Raw genomic sequence first — 25,115 nt, forward strand, 5'->3', positions numbered from 1 at the left:
ATCTAGAAAACAACAATAGTTATACAAGACATATTAAAGAAAAGTAATCTAACCAGATGTATTTAGCATTTAGCTTTTAGTTGTCTAGCGCTGTGATGCCTGGATTCAGCCTGTAATGGCTGGATCTGCTATAATCCAGCAATTTCCTATATTAAAATGCCACCAAAGGTAGTTAAAGCTTGTTTGGGACATGCTACCTAGCAGCAAAGAGGTAGTTTCTGTCAGTAGAAAACAGCTGGTAGCAAAATCAAGCTTTGCTATGAATGGAGAGACTTTCAATGGTAAATAAAATAGAGGTGCTGATAATACAGCAGCATAACTCTGAGCTTTAAGACTATACCCATGCACATTTCATTGGGTTTATTCTTCTTAGAGAAGAATCGTCTCATTGGGTTTATTCTTTCAGCTGTTAAAATAGAGAGGTCATTGGAATCAGTTTTAGTTTCATAGGGGGGAAATAAAATGTGGTCAATTGGTTCTGCAGTTGTAAGTTCGAAACTCATTGATGGCTGCAGCCAGTTTTTGAACAGATTTTGCTAAATAGAATCAGAGACTTTSGTTCTATTTCCCCAAATTCTGTACATACGAAAGATTTGTATATCTTTAAAGACTGAAAGAGATTTTAATTTGGCATGTGAAGCTGCTTAAGTTGCTTCTCATTCTGAGTTTATCACTGGAACTAACAAGGAAGGGCTGTAAAAAAATAATGATAGGACATTAGAAGCAGCACTGGCAGGAATATGTTCATGAATAGAGTTTTGATAAGGAAAAAAATACATTTTACACTGTGGAAAAGGTGCATATCTGAGCATTAACTGTGATGACACCCCGCTGGCTTTGCTAACATTTGGAGGTTTTATTAATGGAAACTTCAATGTAGCCAACACTGAGGAATTGTGACCTTGTCTTCTACATCTATACCTGACCACATTCTATGCTACTTCTAAAATTTGAGTGAGGAATCAACTGGTAAAAATCRTTCATATATGCTTGATAAGGTCAAGGCTGCTCATTTTATTTATTTTTTAGTTTGCCTTAAGCAATATATGGTGAGCTATGTGCAATTTTATATGTGATGGGGAATATGGTACTTCCCTAAATTCCCTAGACATCTGTAATGGGTTGGCATAATTTTGMAGAATGTTTTAACCCTTCCAAACTTTTTTCTTCTCTGGTTCCTTCTTTCCAAACACACTTGTCTATATAAAAAACATAGTATGTGGCACTATTGACYGTCCTGAGAAGATACAGATTCTCTATTGCTAGGGAGGGGATAAAAATTATATAAATTGATAGCATGGCATAAATTTTTAGAGTAATTCAAAGCAGGGAATCTGTGCAAGCTTCACAGTATGCAGTAAGTGGCATGAAAACCTGTACAGTCCAGTAAGTATTTTCTCTAAGTTTCCCTTCTTTTAAAGGGAAGGGAGGAAGGGATATTCTCTATTCTTTGGGTATTTGAAGGTGAAAAGTAACATCTGTGGGAATGTTTGCATTCTTATAATTGTGAAACCAGGGTAACTGACCTTAGTACTAATTTTGCACACTTTGAGAAGATAGTTGTAACAGTATGTCCTTCCTCATAATGTTGCAGATATAAAGTCATTTACTTCATAATAAAATAAGGATAGATATGCTGCAGCGATAAAAAGCAAAGGTTATTCTGACTTCCCAATGCATAAAMGCATCTCTGAAAATACTTGTTACTTTCAAGGTAAAGACCTTGAAATTGAATTGAAAATGTGTCTCCCTTTAAGTTAGCATTCACTGTGACTATAAGGAATATATATATGGGGTCATTAAATTTCTCTGGCCTATTTCAAATAAATTCTGGAAGGTTTAATTTGAACTGAAGCTGTTTATAAACAAAATATCAGTGATCATACTATATTTATCTTGTGAAAAAAATTAGCTTGATTTAAAAAGTAATTTAAGCTTGATTTTAAAAGTAATTAAGATCATTCTTTCAGTGAAAGCTTTATTAAATGGGTACTAAAATGAGTCATGTTCAGCATCCAAAGAGATATTGATAGATGATTTTTTTTTAGCATACATTCTTAGAGGAGTTGTGTTATCAAAGCTAAGCAAACATGCTAAAGTTAAATGTTGAGGTACAAACAGACTAGGTTTAACATCAACAGCTGTGTTGGTTGGAATATTCCAGTCATCATAATAAGGAAGCAAGGATGAATATTATCCATAGTTTTGCAAAAGGGGTGAAGAGGATGTTTAAACAAATTAGATATAGTTTCATTACCTCTAAGATTTGATTTTAGCAGCTGAACTGCAGGTTAGTTTTATAGAGGTTTATATGTTTGCATCACTTTGTGCTTTTATGTACCTACTGCAGAGTCATATAAGTAGGCTTTGTCTATGCTGGAAGGGGCAGAAGGTGAACACGTTTGTGTTACATTTGCAATTTTCTATGGCTTTTGTAACAGTGATGCAATCCTACCATCATGAGTAAGAGATCCTTTAGAGAAACTAGGTAATTTATTTAGTGGCTTATTCGAGCAACCTTTATGCTCATAAAATTATTGCTTCTTTTTAAAAAACAAAGCAGCCCTTTAGGGTTGTGTATCATCAGAGGGAGGGGAATATTTTTTAACTATATGTTATAGGGTATATTAGTAAAGTGAAATCATGATGTGTCTGCAGTGCTTCTAGACAGATGAGCTAGAGCTTTTTGGTCTTTAGGAAAGATTTGTTGATGGGTTCATCCTTGGGCACTAGGTTCCTGGTAGATTTTATCACCTTTTTGAGAGCAATTCAGTGCAATCAGAGAYCCCAAGCCACTTGTGTCGGTTCTATCTGTAGGATGAGCTGTTAACGGGACTCTGCTTTGTTGTTGCAATACCACCTTCCAAAAGCCAATACATACCCTGTCATGCTTTGGTAATGCAGTGGCGAAGGGTGGGTAGCCACCTTCGGTAGAGAGTGGCCCAGTATGTTCAGGCTTTCTCTTGAAACCAAAGTCTTGGCTCAGCTCTTTTCCAWTGTTTTGCACTTCCTTTGCTGTATCATTGTATTCCCTAGAAATTGAAGTGATGCTCTGAGTATCAAGCTTCAGATTTCTGGCTTGTCCACAAACTGTGCACTAGGAATGCCTGCTCTAAGACTCTCGTGTCACTCAGCAGCTGCACCACAAATGCAGGCAGTGGCTGGAGAAAGAAGGGAGGCTGTTTGCCGCACAGGCCATCAGCTGCTGCTGTCATACTAGTGGGAGCAGGAACAGTCAGTCAGTCAGGGATGCCAGAACTTTTAACTTCTCTTTCTATTTTCTTCCTCCAYCATTAAATGCACAGTTTGCATACAGCTGAAATAGTATCTTAAAAAAAAAGAAGAAGAAAAGCAGATGTAGCCTGCCTGATGTGGATTTTAATGAAGAAAAATATAATCAAGGTSCATATATACCCCCTCATGTAGAAAAGGAGTTTTTGGCTTGTATGTCCAATCTGAACAAGATGAATGAGAGAGATTTCTGCTGTATTTAATACAGAAACGGAGAGCTACATCAGAGGCCCCTGAAAAAGAAAAAAAATCCAAACCTTCAGATGCACTGTGAACTGTATTGCAATGGGAACAGATTCTTTTTGGGCAGTTTCCTGAATTAGTAATAGCTTTTTCTCTTTCTTTTCCTCTGGCTGCACTTCTCTATTACAGAAGTTTTAATTTGCATTATACCAGAAAATTAGTGCTCTGTATTTTGTGGCATTATATTGTTTATAAGGGGCGTGTCAATATTGTACCAGAGATGCAGTATAATATCAAACTGTGTAATGTGTCATCTACAATCACCAGCAATGTCTGTGTTTAAGACGTAGTGGAGTAACCCTCTGTGGGTGTCTCAGCCCAAGCCAGAGTGTGTGAACATTAGGAAATGAAAACTGAGCAAGCAGTGGGTTTTTTTTCATACTGTGTTGAGTGAGCAAAGGGTTTTGAAGTTAGTGTGCCAGTGTGTTACTGTGCTCATGAGAGCCCAGGCACCAGCATCCTCAGAGCTCAGCACCACACGTGTGGTTGGGAGCTGCRTGCTTCATGCTGAGCCCCTGGAAGAAACGCTCTGAAGTTCCTAAAAGATATTTAAAATGGATTTAATGTTAATATTCAGGAAAAAAAAAAAAGTAATTTGTTCTTTAGAAGCATCTCTGTTCCTCTGTTCACTCTTCTGAGGGAACTGGGACTTGGACAGGAGAATTCAAGTCTGTGTTGGCACAACAAGATGCTCTGGCAGTTTCTGTTGAGGTCAACAAGATGTTGCTGCTGTAGAAATTAACTGATTGGGAGTGTGTTGATTAAGTTGTTCTTGATTTCTTTTTAAAATATGCGAATTGAATGTGTATGCTCTGTAAAAATTGTTCCAGACGCACTTTGAAGTAAAAAGGGTGAAATGGAAAAGCCAGTAAGAGACAAGTCAAGAACTGACTGTAGAAGATACTAACCAAACCAGTTTAAAATCAGTCGTGCCCACATAGCTGCATCTTTATAAGATAGGTAGTTCTCTTAGAATAGCATAGGAAGGTAAGAATGGTTTCTTGATGCAGACCACAAGTCTAGTCCAAACAGAACAGTCTGATAGAGGCTGAAGCTGATTCCTAAACTGGAAAGGTTAGCCCAAACTTGGGAACTTCAGTGTCTCCAGAGGAAGCTCCAACAGGACTGACCAAACCTTGTTAGATGTAATGCATGAATGTKCCTTACACGTCTGATATTTGTACTTGTTTATAGGTTCTTCTTTGTATGATTCATTTAGTGCATTTTTGACATTTCCCTTAAAATGAGTGAGATTATACCTAGAACTGCCTATTTAAGGATTTCTAGTTCAGGTGTAAATGAACTGCACCTGGTCAGAACATCTGGTCAGAAGAATCTCACTCATTATTTCTTTGGAAGACACTACAGGTGTGGAATCTGCCTAATTTAGTTTTTTCACATGGGTACTTGGGCACCTACAKTTTTTTGAGAGATAATACTACACCTAATGGGGAATGATTATGGTGTAAATGACTTGGGGTAAGTAAACAGTGAGAGGAGGAACCATCGTTGTGTAAGACTCAGCAGACATGAAGAATATGTGTTGGTTTTTTTTTGCCAGTTTTGTATTCTGTATCTTCTCAGGAGAAAATAACTGCCATTCAGAACTGCCATAGGTTTTGATGCTGAGTCACTACTCTGCAAAGTCCATATGAACACTGATGAAGTTTCTGGACTTTGGCATGTGCTGGTACAGTTCTCGGTATACAACTAGAAACTTCATTTTATTTCCTGATAGCTAAAAGGTGGCATTTGTATCTTTTATGATAACATGATCAGCACACAGAGAATCTGAGTGTTTCCATAAATTTCAGATGGAGGATATATGTGATTGAAGGCATATTTGTTTAAGTTTACAAGACAGGTTTTTCATGTTTTAATAGGCTTAAGAAGCGATTTGGGAACAGGCAGGATGACTATCTTCATATATGTTACAGAGCATTACTGAATGCTCTGCATAGTTAGAGATGACATAGTTGGGAGAAGATGGTGGAGAGCAGAGTGCTGCAAGTAGGGAGAGAAAGGATGTGAGAAACAGGGCAGATATTTGGGAGATTCTTAAARAAGTACAGGAGGTAGATTTAGAGACAGTTCTCTGTGCTGCTAAAGAAGAATTATTTCTTAAGATTACTTAAGACTCACAGGGGACATGTCTAGAAACAGAGTAGGATGGAAAAAAAAGTCATGAGGTCATTGCAAAAACTCAGTTGATAGGATGGAATATTTATTTTAGATCTTTTATTCCTTTTCTATTTCACTTTCGTATTACCTACTAGAACTATTTGTTCTAGTTTGTGTTCTAATAAAATTCAGCTTTAGAGATTTGTAGCCCTTTGATTTTTTGAGGGCAGATCTGCATCAAAATATTAATTAATTTAGAGCTTCTTGAGTATATAGTGGACCGTTATCTTTGTGATCTTGTAAGATTTTATAAAATGCTTGTGAAGATGAACAATAGCTACCATCTGTAGTTGATGGTGCCAATGAATGACTTGATAATGTGAATAATCTCTCCCAGAAAGCCAGAGAAATCTAGGTGGGACAGTGCTTAATTTTTCTTTACTAACTTTAGGTGGCATCAAAGGAATTTGCCCCTATATCGATTCTCTTGCTCAAGTTTTGAAACAAGAGTTACCCCAGKAAAACAAGGTGGTAATACTTCTGCTGAGGTGCCTGGGAAAGGAAGTGACAATCTGCAGCAGTTTCCCATGCTCTGTCCTTTGCCACCAGTCTAAAAATCCACTAACTTACTTAAATCCTGAATCTTAGAATCATTTAACTTTGTAAGAGTTTGATTTCTGCATATTCCTAGTTGCTGCTAGCAAGGATAGACGGTGAGACAAAATAACCCCTTGAAGTCATGGTCCCAATTAAACTCAGAAAGTAACCAAGAAGTACTTTCAGTAAAGAGACACTATTCTGCAAAACTGATAACGTAAGAAGTTAAGTTCCAATAAAAGTAATCCCAAACTTTGTCACTGACTTACCATTTTCCAGGAAATCAACCTGCCAGATATGTTAGTATTGGCACAAAGACTTTGCCTTCTTTCTTCAAGGTGAAGCATCAGTCTAAAGAAAGTTTTCGTTTGTTTTTGTTCAGAGTATGTTTCTTGATGATGATAGTGAAATCAGTTATTTAAGAATTTCCAATATTTCCTCTTAAAATTAAACTTACACAAGAAATTATGTTATTGCAGCTTCCAAAGTACCAGATATTTTCTATTTTCTTGCCCACTGTTTTGTAATGTTAATTCTGAATTCCCCCCATAGAAAAGTACGGGGGAATATTTTCTTGTCTCACTGGCTGAAGATGAGTTTTCAAAGCTGCTTCTCTTAGGRCTCCCAATTGTGTTTAGTACCCTAAATTAGGAGATCTTGCAGTTTGTATAAGGACTTGCATTTTGTATGCTGTGCATGATTTTTGTCCYTTTTTTACAGGAATATGTCAGGAAAAGCTTGGTATCAAAAAACGAGACAAAATAGAAGTGTATTCCTCTCTGTCCCTCTGKTTTTTGGAATTCTTAAAAATACACAAGTACACGAGCATAGAGTATATGCTAGTATATGCTCTAGTGTATTAGAAAAAAATATAGGGAATTTTTAATCAATTTTCTATAACTCGTGACATTTATTGGGGTTTCACATGAAAAAAAAAAAAAGTAGATCTTTGATTATACCTCTTTGGGGAGTTACTGTCTTGCTTTGCTTTCCTTTGCTTTTAGAGATTTCAGAGATTAAACTGAAAAATAGCAAAACCTTTTGTGAAAGAGCAAAGGAATGTTGTAAAATGTCAAATAATTATAAATGATACTGTATGTTTGATGTTATAACAATATTTCTTARCAGGTTCCATGTGAATTAATGCCACTGCCTTCATGCTTTCTGCACAAATAAATATTTTTTCAAAATAAATAAGGCATTTTATTCATAGACTGTGCTTTACACTGTTAGTTTTTGACAGGTCCTATGTAATCCTGCTTTATATAGAAACAATAAAATTAGTTCTTAACCAATAGCAAATTTGGAAAGACATTTATTTCCCATTCATAAATGATAATCTTCTTCATTCATCATGACCACATATCTTTTGAGTACTATTTATAGTCTTCAGAAACATTACTGGTACATGAAGAGAATTGAAATGCAATTTGCATTTAGCAGTTTTCATTTTAACAGTTCAGTTTAACTGTTATGTCTTCTAAATAAATTTGTTTGGACAATATTGGTGAATGATGTGGTTTCATAGTGAGGATTTATGTGAAAATATAACAACTTAATAATAATATGGAAAAATATATACATGATCAGCTAAGGAAAAACTGACTTTTCTTTCTTTACATTTTTCAAGTCATTTTACTGATCCATATTTTTCATAGTAAATGCTTTCTGTCAGGTATAAAGAAACCAACTAAGTCATGTGGATTTTCATATATTGTTTAAAGCTAAATTAAACTTTTCATCATTTTTCTTGGTACTTTTACAGCTCATTTTTAGTGATGTTTTTAAMGTGTCCAACAGGTTTATTTGTTGATTTTTCACAGCTTAATACTTTTTCCGTCAACAGTTTATATTTGGGCTCTGACAATAGTGGACAAATAATCAAAATTACTGTTCTATTTAAAAAGGAGACACAAGTTGATTTATGCATTTAAGTCTGCACTAATCTCAGCTGAATCTATGAAACTAGAAAAGCCTTTTATAATGGTCAGCTAGCAAAAAAAAAAAAAAAAAAAAAAAAACTTGAGTCTGTTTGCTCTGTAATGACTAGGTGACGTGTATTGCAATTTCTAGTTGTGACTTCAAAATCAGATAAAATTTTTCTTTATGCCAGTTCATTGACAGTGCAATTTAGTTGTTTGCCTACACTGTTAATGCTCGTCAGTAGAAATAAATACAAAATTTCTTGAAAGTAATGCAGATAGTTACTTTCGATATTTTGTGCAATAGACATTATCAAAAAATAATAGTAAATATAATGCACCATGTTCTTGTAGAGCACATTTCAGAGTGAAATTGTTGTGTATATAAAACAGAGGGAATATACTACTACAACTTGTTTGCTTTTATGTATTCTGTCAAGGAGTAAATGAAGTTAATAAAAAGCTAAGGACCCCTGCCACTCCTCATTATTCAAGAAGCTTCCTGTATGTAGCAAAATAAAATAAATGTGGTTCAGAACTAGTATTTTACATTGCAAATTTTCATGCTATCCTCTTTCCATTGCCATGGAAATTGAGCATTGCCGTGATATTATGAAATACTTTTTAATTATTTTTAGGTATTTCCCAAATTCTAGGTGAGCTTGTGAAAAGAAAATTAGGACTTTATTTTTCCGAGRTGTGTTATGAGATACAGAAAATATTTGTATTAGTGTTAGTAGCACTAATGTGTATGTGTCCACATTGTCTTATTTCCTGTTAACCCATATAAGAAGGTAAATATAGCATCTAAAATCTAAAAATYTGAAACAATGACAGGCCAACCTTTGAGAAAAGTCATAATGATGAAGTTAAGGGWTTTTTGAATGCAAGAGCTGCATTGTAAGAACAGTTTAAGAGATCAGCCATCAAAATGCAGGAGCATTTTGACTTTAGATGCTCAGTAGACATTTTGTCACCTTTAAGTGAAGTACCTAAGTTCTGTATTTGAATTTCCCTTTGACTACACACCAGTTTTAGGAAGCTTCCTTTTGTAGTGATGTAACCACATAAGATAGAGGATCCTGACCTACATTTTCTTTTCTGGAATCAGGATGCAACACTTGTGGGTTTGCCTCAGAGGCAGTCAAAAGAGTACAGTATGATTCTTTGTACTGACCATACCTCTTGAAGTACTGCTGGAAGTATAGCATGAGAAGCAGTAAGCTTTTGAAAACTGTGAAAGGAGTTTTAGAAGGCATTGGAAATACTTTAAATAAAGAATCTAATAAAAGGGAAATGCATTTTACATATGATTTGATCTCATCTGGAGCTGCCTTACTTAGTGGTAAGAAATTCCAAAATACTGACTAGTCCTGACAAATGTTATGAATAGTAAGTAGTTGGAGTTGTGATTTTATCATTAATGCTTTTCTGTGTAGAAATCAATGAAGGACTAGAGACTGATTTAAGCTATGGACTTGTGGATATCCCTGCCATACTGGATGCTGAATTATCACACAAAGTAGAACGGCATCATCAGGGGAGACAGCAGTTCTAGTACAAAAATCTAAATAGCTATGTTGTCAGGTGTACTCAGAAAGCCAGAAAAGCAGAAAAAAATGGCCTACATCCCAGACCAATGCCCTAAGAACAAAATGAGTGATAGGTCTAGAGTGGGTGTGACGTGTCTGTGTTTTAGGTACATGTTCTGATGTTTTGCTTCACAGCTTCACAAGAAATCTGTGAGTGCAGGAGTTGGTTTGCTTTTATCCTAATACTAATGAGGAGGTTTTTTGGTATTTCAAGTAAAGTTTAATAGAAGGAGGAGAAGAGTCTTACAAATACTGATCATCATCACAGAGCAAGAATTGACAGTAAGCCCATGGTGACCAGTGGAGTATTGGAAATCTGAAAAAAGGTATCTGATTTATTCTGGACCSTCAGGGAAAATTTTTTAGTACTGAAATATTGAAAAGTAGAACCTACAGGAGGTAAACGTGATAGTAAAACACAAATAATAGATGATAGAGCCAGAACTTCCAGTTGTTAAAATAACTTTGATGCTATTCTGTATGAGAGAGTGTTCCTCTAAATATTATCTTCCTTTGGGCGAAGAAGAAGAGATGTAAAGCCATTCTATTCTATCTAATCCAAAAATACCTTGAATTTAAAACATAAAGTGTCAAAGATTTCYGAAGCAAAAGCTACATGCAGCCTGTCAAGGCTTAATGTCAGAACAGTTTTTGTAGCCTCTGTTACATGGAGAAGCGAAGACATCTTAATTAAACTCTATTTTTGTTGAGGACACAAGGAAAGCTCCTGACAGTGTGGATGCTAACTATAATCATACATGCTGCCATTGTCACTGACAAGAGAAAAAGCAATAAAAAAGGCTGCAAGTGACTGCTGTCACACAGCTTGCTGTGGAAGAGACAGGTTTGAGAAGGTGTTGATTTTTTTGATTCAGTAAAATGTCGTTCAGATTTAGAGACAATCTCCAGTAATTGCAAAACAGTATTTTTTTCCACATCAGGTTATTGCTATATCGTCATAATGAACTGTATGTCCAAAATCAAGATCCAAATTAAGATCATTAACATCACTGAAAGATGTAGATCTTTTATTTTGACCTATGTAGAAGAATTTAATTCTCCTTGAAGTCTATATATTTAGAAGGAAATAGAAAGTAGTATTTTCAGATAAAYAGACATCTGACTATAGAGGATAGGACTTCAAGAGAACAAGTATCATAAAATCTATACTAAAATGGTGAGAACTGGGATTTTTTTGCTAAAGGTTATCTACTCTCATTCTGTTTCATTTGTTTTATTATTTGATTATATTCTCTTGCCTTTCTCATTTATATGCATTTATATGTGTTCGATATGGTGGGAAGGAAAAAGTATGGGTGAGATGTGTAGGATAAGGGTAGTTATTGGTTTATCTTGAATCRCTGTGAGGAGAGTTACAAGCATAACACATATTTCCTACTCCTTGCAAACAGGCAGCATCAATTTTTTTGTTGCTGTTTTGAGGCTTTATTGTTAGCTCCTTATTTCTAAAGGACAAGAAAAAAGTAAAGTGTGTGCTTGAGCAGGATTTGAGTAACTTGTTTGGAAACCTTCTAAAGGTGAGGCTGTTTCTATAGTATCCTGAAGTGACAGTGGGTCGACAAACTCTTCTAGAGACTGTAGTTGCTGTATAGTAACCAAAGTATTATAAAAAAGGATTTCTCTTTACTGCTTGTTGTCAAAGTGTCTCAGAAAGAACCTGAAAAGAACATTTATATTTCTCCAAGGATAAAAGAGAAATTTCTTATCTGATGAGATAGTCTACTTTTGAGTCTGCATGGAGCAGTCTTTTGGCTGCTGTTTGCTATGTGCTGGAGTTAACAAATTGTTTTACGATCCCATCAATGACTTCGAGTTGTTTTTTGCCTAGGATAAAAACATCTTATTATCAATTTTCCACATTTTTTGAGCACTATTTAGCTAAAGCAATCCRTTCATCTGCTACTTTGATCTGTAGATCTGAAGTGCCATGGCATGTATTAACTACAGCCATCTAGAATTAGTAAATATTTCCTGCCAAGAATAAAAATTTTAATCTGCATAAGGGCTGGTAGGGTCTTAAATTAGAAAGGGCATTCATGAGAAGGTGGGGAAAAGGGATTCTAATAATCCACAAGAAAAAAAGAAAGTCAGAAAATGACAGTTCCTGCATTTCATTGGAAAAAAAAATTAATCTATAGAGATCTACTTTTCACAATGGAAATATTGATTTGTATTATGATATTATCGATAAGTTCCAGTTTTAAATGAAACTTTCAAGAGAAGGACATACTTGGGGACAATTTTGTTCGCTTCTCTGACAWTTGAAACCGCTGAAACTCTCTACAAATGAACTAAAACACATGACTAAGGCCCCCTGCTATCATGGTAAAATAGCTCTTAATTTACTGTATTTGAACGAAACAAATGATGTTTTCACAACTTGTCCCATCTTATGTAACCTGAAATTGTACTTCTTCATGCATAGCTCTCCAACAAATTATTCTCATTCAAATATAATTATAGATATCAGGTAATGTAGAATTAAATAMTTCTGCCAAAAACAAAGACAAATGTTTGTATGATTTCTTGTTAAAATGTTAGAAGTAGATTTTATTTGCTAATTTTTAAAATAGATAAATCAGAAGGATGGTAAAGAACAACTGTGAAAGGCACTTCTAAATTTTTCATAACYCCCTTCAAATAATGAGTAGCTGGTAATAGTAAGCTAACTGTAGTTGACTTGCTTATGAGATACTTCCTTGAAGATGAAAGCTGATTTTGTACCTGTTTRGGTGTAGAAAGAGTTTTTCAAAATGCTGATATTCTTACTGTAAATGCTTTTTAAAGCTATAGTTTTATGAAATTTGCTTTAATTACTTTCTTTAGTCTTTTAAGATGTACTTATATGTAAAGCAAGCATATATATAAGCAAGAGGAACTCACTTTTCAGATTTTATGCTATTTATAAATTTTAAGAGAGTTTCTCTTAATAGATAATATAAAAATAGAGAATCTTTTGCTAATGTAAAAACTCCTGAAGGGCTARAATTGCAGCAGATAGCAAAAAAAGAAAATAGAAAAAAAAATGTAATTTGCTTACATGTATATCATCAAATATTTATACTAATTATTTCCATGCCTCAAAAATTTTATAGTGTTAATATTTATTGCAACAATTCCTATGATATTTACAGTTTATTTGCTSATCTTACATTTTTAATTTAAATGGGTTTATTGGTTTAATATGACTTGGTAAAACAAACTGACAATTTCTTTTGGAATATAATGAGTATTCAAGAAAAACTTATCATTTCCCAACCATTTCACAGAACTAAGTCCTTACAGAAAACTTTTAAACATTCTGTTTAGAGATAGCTTTATTTGTAAGTCATTATTTTCACATTCCCTAAGGATACTTACAAGCAACCCAGCATGACTGATTGTGAGAGCAATTATACACAAATTCAAGGAAGGGTTTTGTATTTTGGCGATGTATTTCCATGCAAATAATTTCTGTTTTAAAAGTTAATTTTATTGATTATCTATCTCAATTTCTTAATATTAGTTCATTATTCTGAAGCTAAGCATATCATAAGATACTCATTTACTGCCATATGCCTTCAATTTGATAGTTTATCACACTGCTTACCTAAAGTTGGGCCCAATAGTTGATTTCTAACAGCATTAATACCATTATTTTACACAAGTAGTACACTTATTTTTTTAGGATGTGATGTTCTTTCCCTTAGCACTGAGCCTGTTCTGCAGCTGGTTAATATGAGGCTTAGTTATGCCTCATCCTTGAGATAAATCTTGAAGTTGWTGCTCTGTAGGCTCTCCTCAACTGTTGGCAATTTTTCCAAGTGTACAATATCAAACAAAGTTGGTTACCTTTTCAGTGACTTATATTTTCTGATTGCTTTTAGCTTACTAAGGTATTTTCTGGTTATTTTYACTGGTTAAAAAGCGCTATGTCTTGCCCTGATTGTGAGTGTTGTTCGCTGTGGGATTGAAGAGGTCCATGAGTGATATCTGCCTCTTGACTGGTAAAGTGTTTTGGGAACTCTCCAGATGGGACTATTACAAAGTATTATAGTAGATAAGCTTACCACTTTTGGTAGAAAAAAGGAGGAGACATATTCATGCAAGCATCATTAAAACTTAAGTAAGTAACTGAAATACGAGTAGGCTTTTTACATGTTTTTCTGGTTTGTTTAAGGCTCTGTATTTGCTGATGCAGTCTAAAATTTGTTGTAGGGTCTAATCTAGTTTAAATCTTTTAACCATGTATGGTAYTTGTTTTYTGTTTTGTTTTGGGTTTTGCGTATATTAATTTTAATGAAGGCTGTTCTAGGCAGCAAACAGGGCATAAAACTGGAGTAATAATATTTTGCAGGAAGATTTTTTTCCCCCTTCATTTCCATTAGGATTCACCCTGTTAATGCTACTTTAAGACAGCAATGCTGTTTTAGCCCACCTCCTGCTAYTGTGAGGAATAACTCTTGGAAAAAGTTTTGAGGCTAGTGATAAAATATGTTTGTCTTTCAGATCCCCAGCTCAAGGGTATAGTGACCAGGTTATATTGCAGGCAAGGCTACTACTTGCAAATGCACCCCGATGGAACTCTCGATGGAACCAAGGATGACAGCAGTAATTCTAGTAAGTGACTGCTATAGGGGAATGTATTAATGGCAAACAGAGATTGACTCATTCACATATATACATGCAGACACAATTTTAATGGAATGCATTTTGTCAAAAAAAAAAAAAAGAAAAAGTTTCTGTCATTTTAAAATCTTATTACCACATGCATGTCTCATGTAGAATGTTGATTTAAATGTTTTGCTACTGGACATGAAGATAGAAGTGCTGAAAGATCTCTCACACTGGTGGGACATTCAGAGAAATGTTAAGACTTTGGATAATCTTGTCATAAACTTTTTATCTAAAATAATTTTTTTATCTGTAAATAAGTACATTAAGAAAAAAACCAAATTCTTTGAAAACCTGATAACATAGATCCTGATTCAGCAAAGCGAAAAAAAAAAAAAAAGGAAGGTATTCCTAACTAAGTCCTGCTAAAAGCACATGCCTAAGTGCCTTGCTGAATTGGGGCTGAAGAAACTGATCCTAAAGTCCATATACCAGCAAGTTCCAATTATTTTAACAGGATTTCTGCAAGTGTAGGGACTGCTTTTCTAGGCAGTTCTGAAAAATATGCCAAACAAAAATGGTGTAACGCTTAAGGGGTCAGTGTGGTTTTCTGCTTTACTGTATTTCATTTTGTGTGATRGAACATGTTTTCATTTAGTTAACATGTATATGTTTGATAACATAAGCTGCAAATGGTGATTAAGAAAGCCTATTCKTAATTAAGAAATGGTAGATTTTCAATTTTCCATTTAGGATAGAATATTTGTCTTTTAAATTCAATTATAATTGGGGATACTTATGCAAAATATTACTATGTGGTCTTAAGTACTATTTTAAACATATTGAGTATGAAACATTCATCTACTTACTATGCATATATAAATAAGCCTCTAAATTCTTCAAGATTATTGGAATTAGGCAACAGAAACTAAGGAATTTGTCGTTTCTGCTTTTATTTCAGTAGGTTCCTATCCCTATTAATGCATGGGTATAATTTTTAAAGTATTTCAACAGRTAGCAGAATCCTCTTTTATCTTTTTATTTGAGAAAATTAATTAATTAATCTATTTAGATGCGTATTTCTAGCTCTGCTGCTTTTGCAGGTGCTTTTTTATTTTTCCGTTCTGTTCCTAGTTTTTTTCTTTTTTAAATCTTTCTTTTTCCTTAGCGTATGCACATTGCTGTACTGAAACAGATACCAAGACCTTGTACAAATCACATCATTATTGCTTTTCATAGAAGCTTTGACTATATGAGGTCTGGGAAATAATTGTGCTAGAGAGTGTGAATATTTCTTCTTCTCCACTCTCTCATTCTGTCTTTCTCTTATTTTCAGCTTCAGTTAGGATGTGTGTATTGGCAGTAGTATCGGAATGCTTATTTCTGTATATTTATCTCGTAACTCTAAATACAGATTTGGAATCTTTGCAAAACTACATAAGAATGCCTTATTTTCCTGTTTTCATTGTTACCAACTTTGGTGATCTTCTTTTTACTAGGTTATTTTTTCTTCTTTTCCTCCTTCCTTGCTCTTCTGGGTTTCCATCTGTCTGCCCCTCTCATTCGTCTCAGCTGTTCCAAAATGTAGAATGAATATTCACTATTCTAAATCTTCTAAAATGTAGACATCATCAAAAGCCACATGAATACCAGATAAAAGTACCTTGCATTTTGGTTGTACATTGTTAATACTATGTTTTATTTTGATATGGGTACGTGGCTTCATGGCTTTTAGACTAAAATGACCTTTTWTATTTTTTTTTTTTTTGAAGGGATTTTTTTTTTCTCTGTCTTTAAAATGTATGCTTGACTGTTTATTTCTTCATGACTCCATGTTTTTAGTATTACTTGATAGAGAAAGGCTAGCATGTAATGGTATAAAGTCAATGTGCTTGCCAGGAAGCATGTTATCACCAGCTTACATTTTACTAGCATGTAAATATCACCACTATATCAAGAGTTGCAATAAAGAATTAGAAAGGTTAATGTTATGTTAAGATTTATATATTTGGTATATTCAGGAGTATATGATACATGTCTGTTTCTTTTTTGCTGTCAGTCCTTCTGCCCAGTTCTTTCACCTTTCCACTTTCCCAAATGTTTCCTAACACTTTTGGTTATTCTGTCCCCCCCCTCCTTTTTTTTTTTTTTTTTTTTAAACCATATTTTGGTTTTACTTTACTCTTTTGCTTTTAAAAATCTCTTTGGATAGAATTTCTAGTTCTTTGAGCTTTTCTTTTGTGAGCTCCTTATCATGTTAATTCATGTCTGAGGCTTACTGGTAAATAAGTTTTGGCAGCCACAGAGGAAGAAGCGCAGTYCCAGTCTCAGCCTTGCCCTCCTGCTGGGTTCATATTTGGAGGAAGAAATCTTCTGGCCACTGAGTTTGCAGAGTGTTTATTTAATGCACACAGTGTGGGAAGGGATGGACATATATTAGCTGTCAGTAGGGGAGATAGCACTCCTACCTTGATAGCAAGGATTACTTCCATGCTCTTTATAAGAGTTTTGAACTGTGTTTCATAAAAACACAGGAAATTGAGCCTGTTGAAAAGCGTGCACATGCATCTCTGCCAGTCTCCTACATGGGCTCTGCACTACTGATGTCCCTAGAGCCTGGGAAAGAGCCCTCCACACATAACATAGCATCCAAGTGTCTTGGAGAAGCCTGAGTGAGTGAGTTCCATAGTGAGGAAGAGAGGGATATTTTTTGTTTTCAATAAGGCAGCTTTGACGCTACCTATCACTTTCTGCTGCTGTTATAGTTTATAATGTCCATGTGTGTCAAGGGCTGTTTAAAATAAAATTTCATCAAGAACTGCAGATAGCATTTTTGTACTGATTTTATATGTAGCTCTAAATATGGATGGCCCACTGTTTTTTTTTTTTTTTTTAGGAGGTACTATAGAGGAGTAGTGCAAAGTCCAAGTAAACTGGAGACAGTTCAGTTTGAGTAGTTCTGTTAACATCTATTATTTGCTTGTCTTTAAAGCTTCTTGGTAGACTCTTTAATGTTGTCTTTTTGCTTCTATTTAAATTGAGATTTCAATGCAATAGAACTGACAGTCCCTAGGTCCTCAAAATTACATTCTGCATTATTTTATAGTACGTTTTTGTCAACTGTTATGTGTAAATTGTCCCGATTTGTCCCAGTAAGTTGTCCCAGTTTACCTTAAACTTGAGTAAAGGCTAAGATCTGCTTATATAGGCAGAAAGATTTTAAATATATCATTGTGCACAAATCCTCACATGAAAAAGGCATATGGGGAAAAAAAAAGATCGTATATGATTGCTTGTAACTGTATCCCTTAATCTACTTTCTTCTGCTTAAATACAAAGTTAGCGGCCATGCTACCAGCATTTTTATTTTTTACAAGTTAGTAATATTTTGTGATGGAGTATGAACTTATCCAGGTGTTGGTTAATGGTACAGAGTTTCCACATAATCACATAATCAGAGCTGAGATGTTAGCTTGCACTATCTTGTGTGCACAGTCTGGATTTTTTTTTTTGCTAGACTTTCAGTAACATGTAGAAGAGGGTTGTTTTTTACATCACTTTTTAAYTTTTAGCCATTTTTCTCTCTCAACTTCATATAATGCCTTAGAGTTTTTGCTGCTTGTTTGTGATTTTCTTGTAGTGTAGTCAGGGGCAATCATGGCTAGAATTGTGGGCTTCATTATTATGGTCCTACTTAGCATAGATATTCCTCTCTAGCTTCTATTTTCCTGGATTTCACAGAATTTCTCAGCATTATTTGGTGAAAACAGAACTTGCTTCAGAGTATAGCTGTTAGCATTTGTTTTTTCCATAGGCCTAGACATTATTAATTTGGAAAAATGACCTTCTRCACAGAACCTATGAAAAAAATGGAAGGGATTTTCATGCTGTGCTTGTGGTACTGCCCTTCTGCCCTCCTCCCACCCAAAATGTCTCCTTATTGGACTTTGGACTCTCTTCAGCTTTTGATGTGGTGAATGAAAGGCGGTTTTAGTAGGAAAAGTAATCTAGTTTGGAATATAGGCTTTTCAAATTCTTTAGTTTTGGAGACCGAAACCTAGAATTACTTAGCCCTACTACTTTTTTATCATTATTCATTTAAAAATATACCTCAGACCTTCCACAGAAATTGTATTTTCCTTATTCAGTGATAAACTTGATTTTAATACTGAAGTGTTGTTATTTATGTCCCTCATAAAATATAACATTACAGTTGCATTTAAAATGGTCAAAGAAAATGTTTTTCATTTTCTAGCCATTTTTTTTTAAGCAGGTAATGCCAAAATTAACCTTATCCAGGAAACTTTGATTTGGTTTTGCTATGCACATTTCCTGTTTAATTATGCAGCAACATTCTTAACTTCCTTTATGGCACTTGATACCTAGAAGAATTTATGCTGAAGAAATCATAATAGTATTTAACATTCCTTTATTTTCATCWTTTCATAAATGCTGGAAGAGCTTATTTATATCTTTCAAATTGAATCTAGAACTTACTCAAATGCTAAAAGTTAAAAGTCTTTCTAAAGTACCTGACACTACAATATTTCAGTTTGAAGATATTAATAAAAAAATAAATCTTCACAGCATCCTTTTAAGGTAAAGGATAATTACACAGAAATAAGGCATATGAAGATTAAAAAACAACATTTGCAACAACCTGCGACAGTGTTAAATTTGGAGTACTAAAATGAAATCTGAAATATACATGATTTGATTTTACCACTTTTTTTTTTTTGAACTACAGTGTGTATTCTAAGAATTATACAGACATTTAATCACTTATTTACCTCACATTTGGGAATTAGACAAGCCCATTTCTCACAGTGGCTTATCTTTGTCAATGTTACAAAGTCAATGGAGTCCATGTTCAGCCCTACTGAACATGTCCTGTGTCCTGTGCAACATCAGTCAGGGGGAAGGAGGTTGATCCATAAGAAATGGCTGGCCTTATCTTTGAATATAAAGCTCTTTACCATCATTGCTCCTCTAAAATTTGATCAGGTCATCATTTTTGTTTGAGGCCTGTAGATGGAAATAAATTAAACAAGTAGTTGCCTTTAACAATACTGTATGATATTGTGTTGACTGATGCTAGGGCAGTGCATAGAGAGAACATATATAAGCCTTAAGTAGTTGGTCTCTAGCGAGTTACACTGAGAAAAACACTGATCAGTAATGGCTGTTTTCTTGTAGCTACAAATCAGTTATAACTAAAGAGACTTTTCCAGGGATATCAAATTAATTGTTTTCAGGCTTTTCAGATTTCAAGTTACTATATTGTGATAGTATTTATATTTAAAAAAAAAAGTGAGAGAAAGAAACAGAAACACAGGATTTTGCATGTATGTGTTTTGCTCAAGTACATGATTTATCTTTCCAAAAAGTGAAGTAAAACTTTGGCTTTGCTACAGACCTTTGGAGGGTTCAGAATCCAACTCAGATTTATACCTACAATCTACTCCATAATTCTTAAGAGAAAAACAATGAGATTTCTGTTTTTTTTTTTTTTTTTTTTTTTTTTTTTTTTTTTGTATGTAAGTTGTTGTTGTAAGCTGTTCTCATAAGCGGATTCAGAGACAGGGTCTTAATCAGATAATTTTGCTGATTGGACGACTTGTTTTCTCCATTGTTCCCATCGCTTATTTAGCTTTAAATTTACCAAGTTTGAAGCATGGGAGAATTGAACAGAGACAGAATTTTATTTTCTTAGATTTTCTTTTCTTAACTGTTCAAGAGTGATGTCTGTCAGCTCATCTGTGTAGATTTACTGAAATGGACTTGGGTAAATAAAGACATTCTGGACTTAGGTAAATAAAGACTTTCTGGGACCTCATTCCCCACTTATTTTTGGTTCTGGACGATTATCTTAGAGATAGACAAGAGCTAGGAGCATGGGTTTTTTACCTCCCCATTTAGATAAGGGCATATCTTTGTCTTTTTAAGGCTCATAGAGCAAGAAGACCAGGAAAACTTTGTGCTTCTTTTAGGCAGATTCTTATCAGAACAAGGGATAGCACAACTGAATTTTACAAAGGTTTGAAATTTATAATTGGGAATAGAAATATTGCTCAGTGGAGAGTACTGCACAGCCATGTTCTGRGGAAATTGATTTTCCTTTGGCCAACTTCTGAGCCATGGAAATCTCCTGCTGTGTGTTATTGGTGCATGTTCTGCTGATCTCCATATGGAACACACACTTTGTCAAGCATTTATGAATCAATAATTGTATGTAGTCTAGCATCCATAGTTTCACTGAAATCTAAAAAATTTTGCAGTAGATGCTGAATATTCTGCATATGCAGAATTCCATCATTTGGGCTCATACTCTAAAATTTTATGGTCTTGGACTAATTACAGCAGCTGTGACAATCTCTGCTTAAAACTTGATAGCAGTAAAATATGCATAATATCTCCTCTACGGTGGTTTCTAAATTCACCCACCAGTAACTGTAATCCAGTTGAGTAATTTTATAGTTTGCATAAAACAAAGTCARATTAAAGGCCTGTGGTTCTCCTTCAGTAGTTGCTGGCTTTTTTATTGGTAATATATTAAATGGAATCAACTATCCAGAAGTTTGGACTGGATCGTTATGTTTTGCAGTTGTTTTTCATTTAGCAGTTTTCTATGGATGACTCATGTTTGTGTTCACCTTTTTTCTTATAAAAATATTGCTTGTCTTCCTTTCTGGTCTCCCCCAATAAATTTCAGTGTAGCGCAAGGCATAGTTGCTGTGATTCCACTAGTACAGTTTTCATATCCAGATTTCCCCTGGGATTTTTTTTCTCTTTTGGTCTTCTTGAAGAGAAAGCAAAATTAACTTCCTACTTGTTCATTTTTCTTCCATTTCTTCTTGGTCCTTTTTACCTTAATAATAAGTYTGGATGGCCAACTCTACATGAAACATAATTTGTCTGTTGCAGACTGTCCCTCCCTTTCCTTTCACCAACCCAGGTGGTTTTACTGTCTTCAGCCTTATATCAGTTGAGGGTAATGCTTATTATTTTAAAACTTCCAAACTATGCTGTACATTTGAAAACCCTCAAATCATGCACTTTATAAGTTATATATTGCAAAGATATCTTGTCCAGAGCTTCAATATTTCCCTGGATTCTAGTATAGATTATAGAGGAAATCTCTTTCATAACTTTAGTAAGGGTTTTTTTTTTTTTTCCACAATGACCAGCCAATTAAGTACTAATATGGCTGAGACTTGAAAACTGCACAAATAAAAATATTATGTATTTGTGCTAGTTCTTGTCTGAAATCACTGCTTCTGTTCTCTTATGTAAATCCATAACTACTACTTCTGTTCTTCTAGAGCTATTTTAAGGTATTTTTTCCTTCTACAGCTGTAGGAAGTACCTTGCTATGACTCTTAGCTTTACACGGGCTTTATAACTTCCTAAAGAGATCTTATAATCTTATCTTATTCATTTTCTGCATGAGAATATTCCAGATAATGCTTCTGTTGAAGGAAAGGGGTTTTTTTTTGGTCTTCTTTGGTTCTAGCAGTCAAAATATATTACTTTTTCAAATGTGAAGATTTGTTCAGCCTTAGCATTAACTATCTGCATTTTTGATCAACCGGGAGTTTTTACACCTTAAGAGGGTACCTACTTTTCCCCTGAAAATATATTTCACTTTTTTCTTAGGATTTATTTCTGACAATCTAATCACAGAAAGTATACACCAAAATGCTATCTGGTCACACTTAGTGCTGCTCTTTCTAGATTTTGAGCAACTCACTAGATTTTACAGTGTTCCTAAGACTTGTCTTGATGGGAGTATGATCTTTTATGCCTATGCTGAACCACAGGTTGCGCTTCTGGTTTTCATCCAAGGACTTGTGAATCATCTGCAGTGTAAAAGCTGCTTAGCATGAGCCCTAGCACATCCAGAGCTTTCTCTTTTACAGAGACTATTTGATGTGTGGTTTGCATCTGATTTTTAATATGAGTCAGCAAACTTAATACAGATGTGCTTGCTGGCATAATTTTTAGAAGAATTGGTTTCTGATGCATTTTCTTAGCACTAGTATTTCCAATAAATGCAGTGGGCAAATTGGGCTTTTCTAAAGGCTTTTTTTGAGGAATCTTCTCATCTTCTATCTGTACATCTAGCTCTAGCTTTCACTCAAAAATATAACTTCATGTTCTTGTAGGGCACAACTGTAGGGAACAGACTTCTAAATCCACTTGCTCCTTTTGCCATTATTGAGGAATTGCTTTGCCGCAACATTTCTATAGGTATCACTTTTTATTTTGCTGTTCTGATACAAGGTTGGTAAGGTGCTTCCTCTTCACTCATCTCTTTTCAGTCAGTAATCAAAGCTATCTTCTTGTTGTTAAAAATGTGGATATCATTACTAGGGTATCTGCTATTAGCATTTCTTTTTCCATAAAAAAAAAAAAAAATCAGAATATCAATCATAGAACATGTTCTGAATTCAGCTCAGTCTGATTATGCACATTTATAGCCAAGCATTTGTTTTAGCAGTTTTCTGAACAGTTACCTATTCTGCAATTACCTGAGACTTGTGTACTACTGTTTTAAGCAAAAATCTCATTAATAGAGACAAATACTTTTTTCAGTTTTGAAATCACAGACTCCTTGAAAGCAATCTTAATGATAATACTTCTTAGTCTAATAATACCCTAATGTTTAAGAAAATAATAATAAAAAAATGACATGCTTTAATGAGAAAGAGATTAGAGTATCTCACAAATGTTGTTTTTATGATCAATATATACTAGTGATGGAAATGTTGGGCTCTGACTCTTCACGTATACATAGTACTACATAAATTGTTACAGCTCAATGTATTGTGGTTTGTGGTTGTTGCTAGTTGTACCCAATAATGAAATGTTGCAGGAATTATTTCTAGACCCCCATGCTATGATAATATTTAATGTACTAACTTAACTTGTAGCAAGGCTTTCTGAATTAACTAATTTTAAAATCAGAAAAAGAAAAAATCTGAAGGCATTAGCTGCCATCCTTTTCTCTTAATATTGTTGATTAGGATATTTTAATAACCATGATATGCTCATATCTGGACCCTTTTTTTTTCTTCACAGCATTATTCAACCTTATACCAGTAGGACTTCGAGTTGTTGCTATCCAAGGTGTAAAGACTGGGTTGTATATAGCCCTAAATGGAGAAGGTTTCCTCTACACATCAGTAAGTACTGTTCTGAGTTCTGCATAAGAGATGCAGCTGGAGTTGAAATCTACACTAGAATGCCTATTCGCTTGTAAGACATCCTATGATATGTTTTGTGTAGATAATAGATATATAATATGTATGTGCATATGATACAACACATGTACATCTGTGCTCATTTATGAACCATGTCTATAAATGAGATTTATTAGATATTACTAAGTAGCATGTATGACAACCTCTCCGTTAGCAGTCTTCAAAAAAAATTCTCAAAATATTTTTTTCTGGTAGAATAAACTAATAGTGTGCAATACTCCACAAAAAATTTATAATTTTTGTTTAAGTCCTCTAGAATTAAGTTGTCTAGAATTAAATTCTCTAGAATTGACTAAATTATCTGGAATTCTCTAGAATCTAAATTCTTTAGAAATAAAGACCTGCAATTATATAAATAAATCTTATAGATTTGTTGATTGGAGTCCAAAAGCTTCCAGTTATTTTTAAAGATAAGGCTTCCAAATAAAATAAATCCAAAAAGTTGTTTACAATGTGACGATTTATCATAATCTTGTAATGCTAGTCTATGCTAGTCAATATTGATTTCTATATTTAAGATATCAGAAAAATAAGAGTTCTGAGAAGAACCGCATCTTTGTACAATGATCAAAGTTAAAGAGAMATTATTTTGAGTCACAAGCAATACTGCTGCATAAAGTGAATGGAAAGCCCTCACATTGTCTAGGATATTCCAAATGATTTAATGGCAATCAGACAGTGGGCTATTGTAAAAAGAAAAAGCCTCAATTTTGTATAAATTTGGTGTTTTAACCTCCTTTGAAAAACACACAAATTTTTAACACTAACAGTATTCTAACACTTCTAACAAGTGCTAACAAGGTGGTTTAAAAGATTTTTGGTTACAGAGTTTTTATTGCTTGCAATGTTGAATTTATTTTTCACAGTGCTCTTTGCATTTCTTTTTACGTCACCTAGTACTTAATTCCCCACTGAGTTGCAATGCGGTGCTTTGTTTTCAATATCCATTGAAAGGAAATTGGACAGATTAAGCTTCTGATGCCCTGAGGGGAAGTATTATGTTTGACTCAAATATATTATTGTCTTGGAAAAGTTAATTGGGGAAGAAAAAATGGAACTAATCTTAAACATCAATATCAATACAAAAAGAAAACTCTTACAAAACACTGTTGGAAACTGCAACAGTTTTGTGCATAAGTGCGTAAGTGATCTAAAACACTTATTCTATTCTGAATAAAAAAATTCTTACAAGAAAACATCRCATAATGTGCAGTATTGCCCGTCAGTCAAGAAAACTAGAACAGTTTGTGTTAATGCCTGGTTCTCCAAAATGTGATGTGTGAACTCATACCCACATGATGGTGTATACATGCAACCTTTTGTGTTGGTTCACTCTGAGAGTAAACCTGACCAATGCTGACTGTAAAGTGACCTCTCCCTTCCTTCCTTCCTTCCTTCCTTCCTTCCTTCCTTCCTTCCTTCCTTCCTTCCTTCCTTCCTTCCTTCCTTCCTTCCTTCCTTCCTTCCTTCCT

At 34.3% G+C, this 25,115-nt stretch overlaps 1 protein-coding gene across 1 annotated transcript in view; it reads left to right on the forward strand.

The window, feature by feature from the left end:
* LOC112951368 (fibroblast growth factor 14-like) overlaps positions 1 to 23,633 on the forward strand; it is a 36,579-nt gene extending 12,946 nt beyond the window's left edge. The window contains exons 2-3 of the mRNA XM_026044044.1: positions 14,276 to 14,386; positions 23,462 to 23,633. Of these exons, the coding sequence (XP_025899829.1) occupies positions 14,276 to 14,386; positions 23,462 to 23,592 (242 nt within the window). The 3' untranslated portion in view covers positions 23,593 to 23,633. The remainder of the gene's footprint in view (positions 1 to 14,275; positions 14,387 to 23,461) is intronic.
* Positions 23,634 to 25,115: the final 1,482 nt, after the last annotated feature.

This window comes from Nothoprocta perdicaria, unplaced genomic scaffold (assembly GCF_003342845.1).
Source record: "Nothoprocta perdicaria isolate Ctin4 unplaced genomic scaffold, notPer1 scaffold_348, whole genome shotgun sequence".
Classification (NCBI taxonomy): Eukaryota; Metazoa; Chordata; class Aves; order Tinamiformes; family Tinamidae; genus Nothoprocta; species Nothoprocta perdicaria.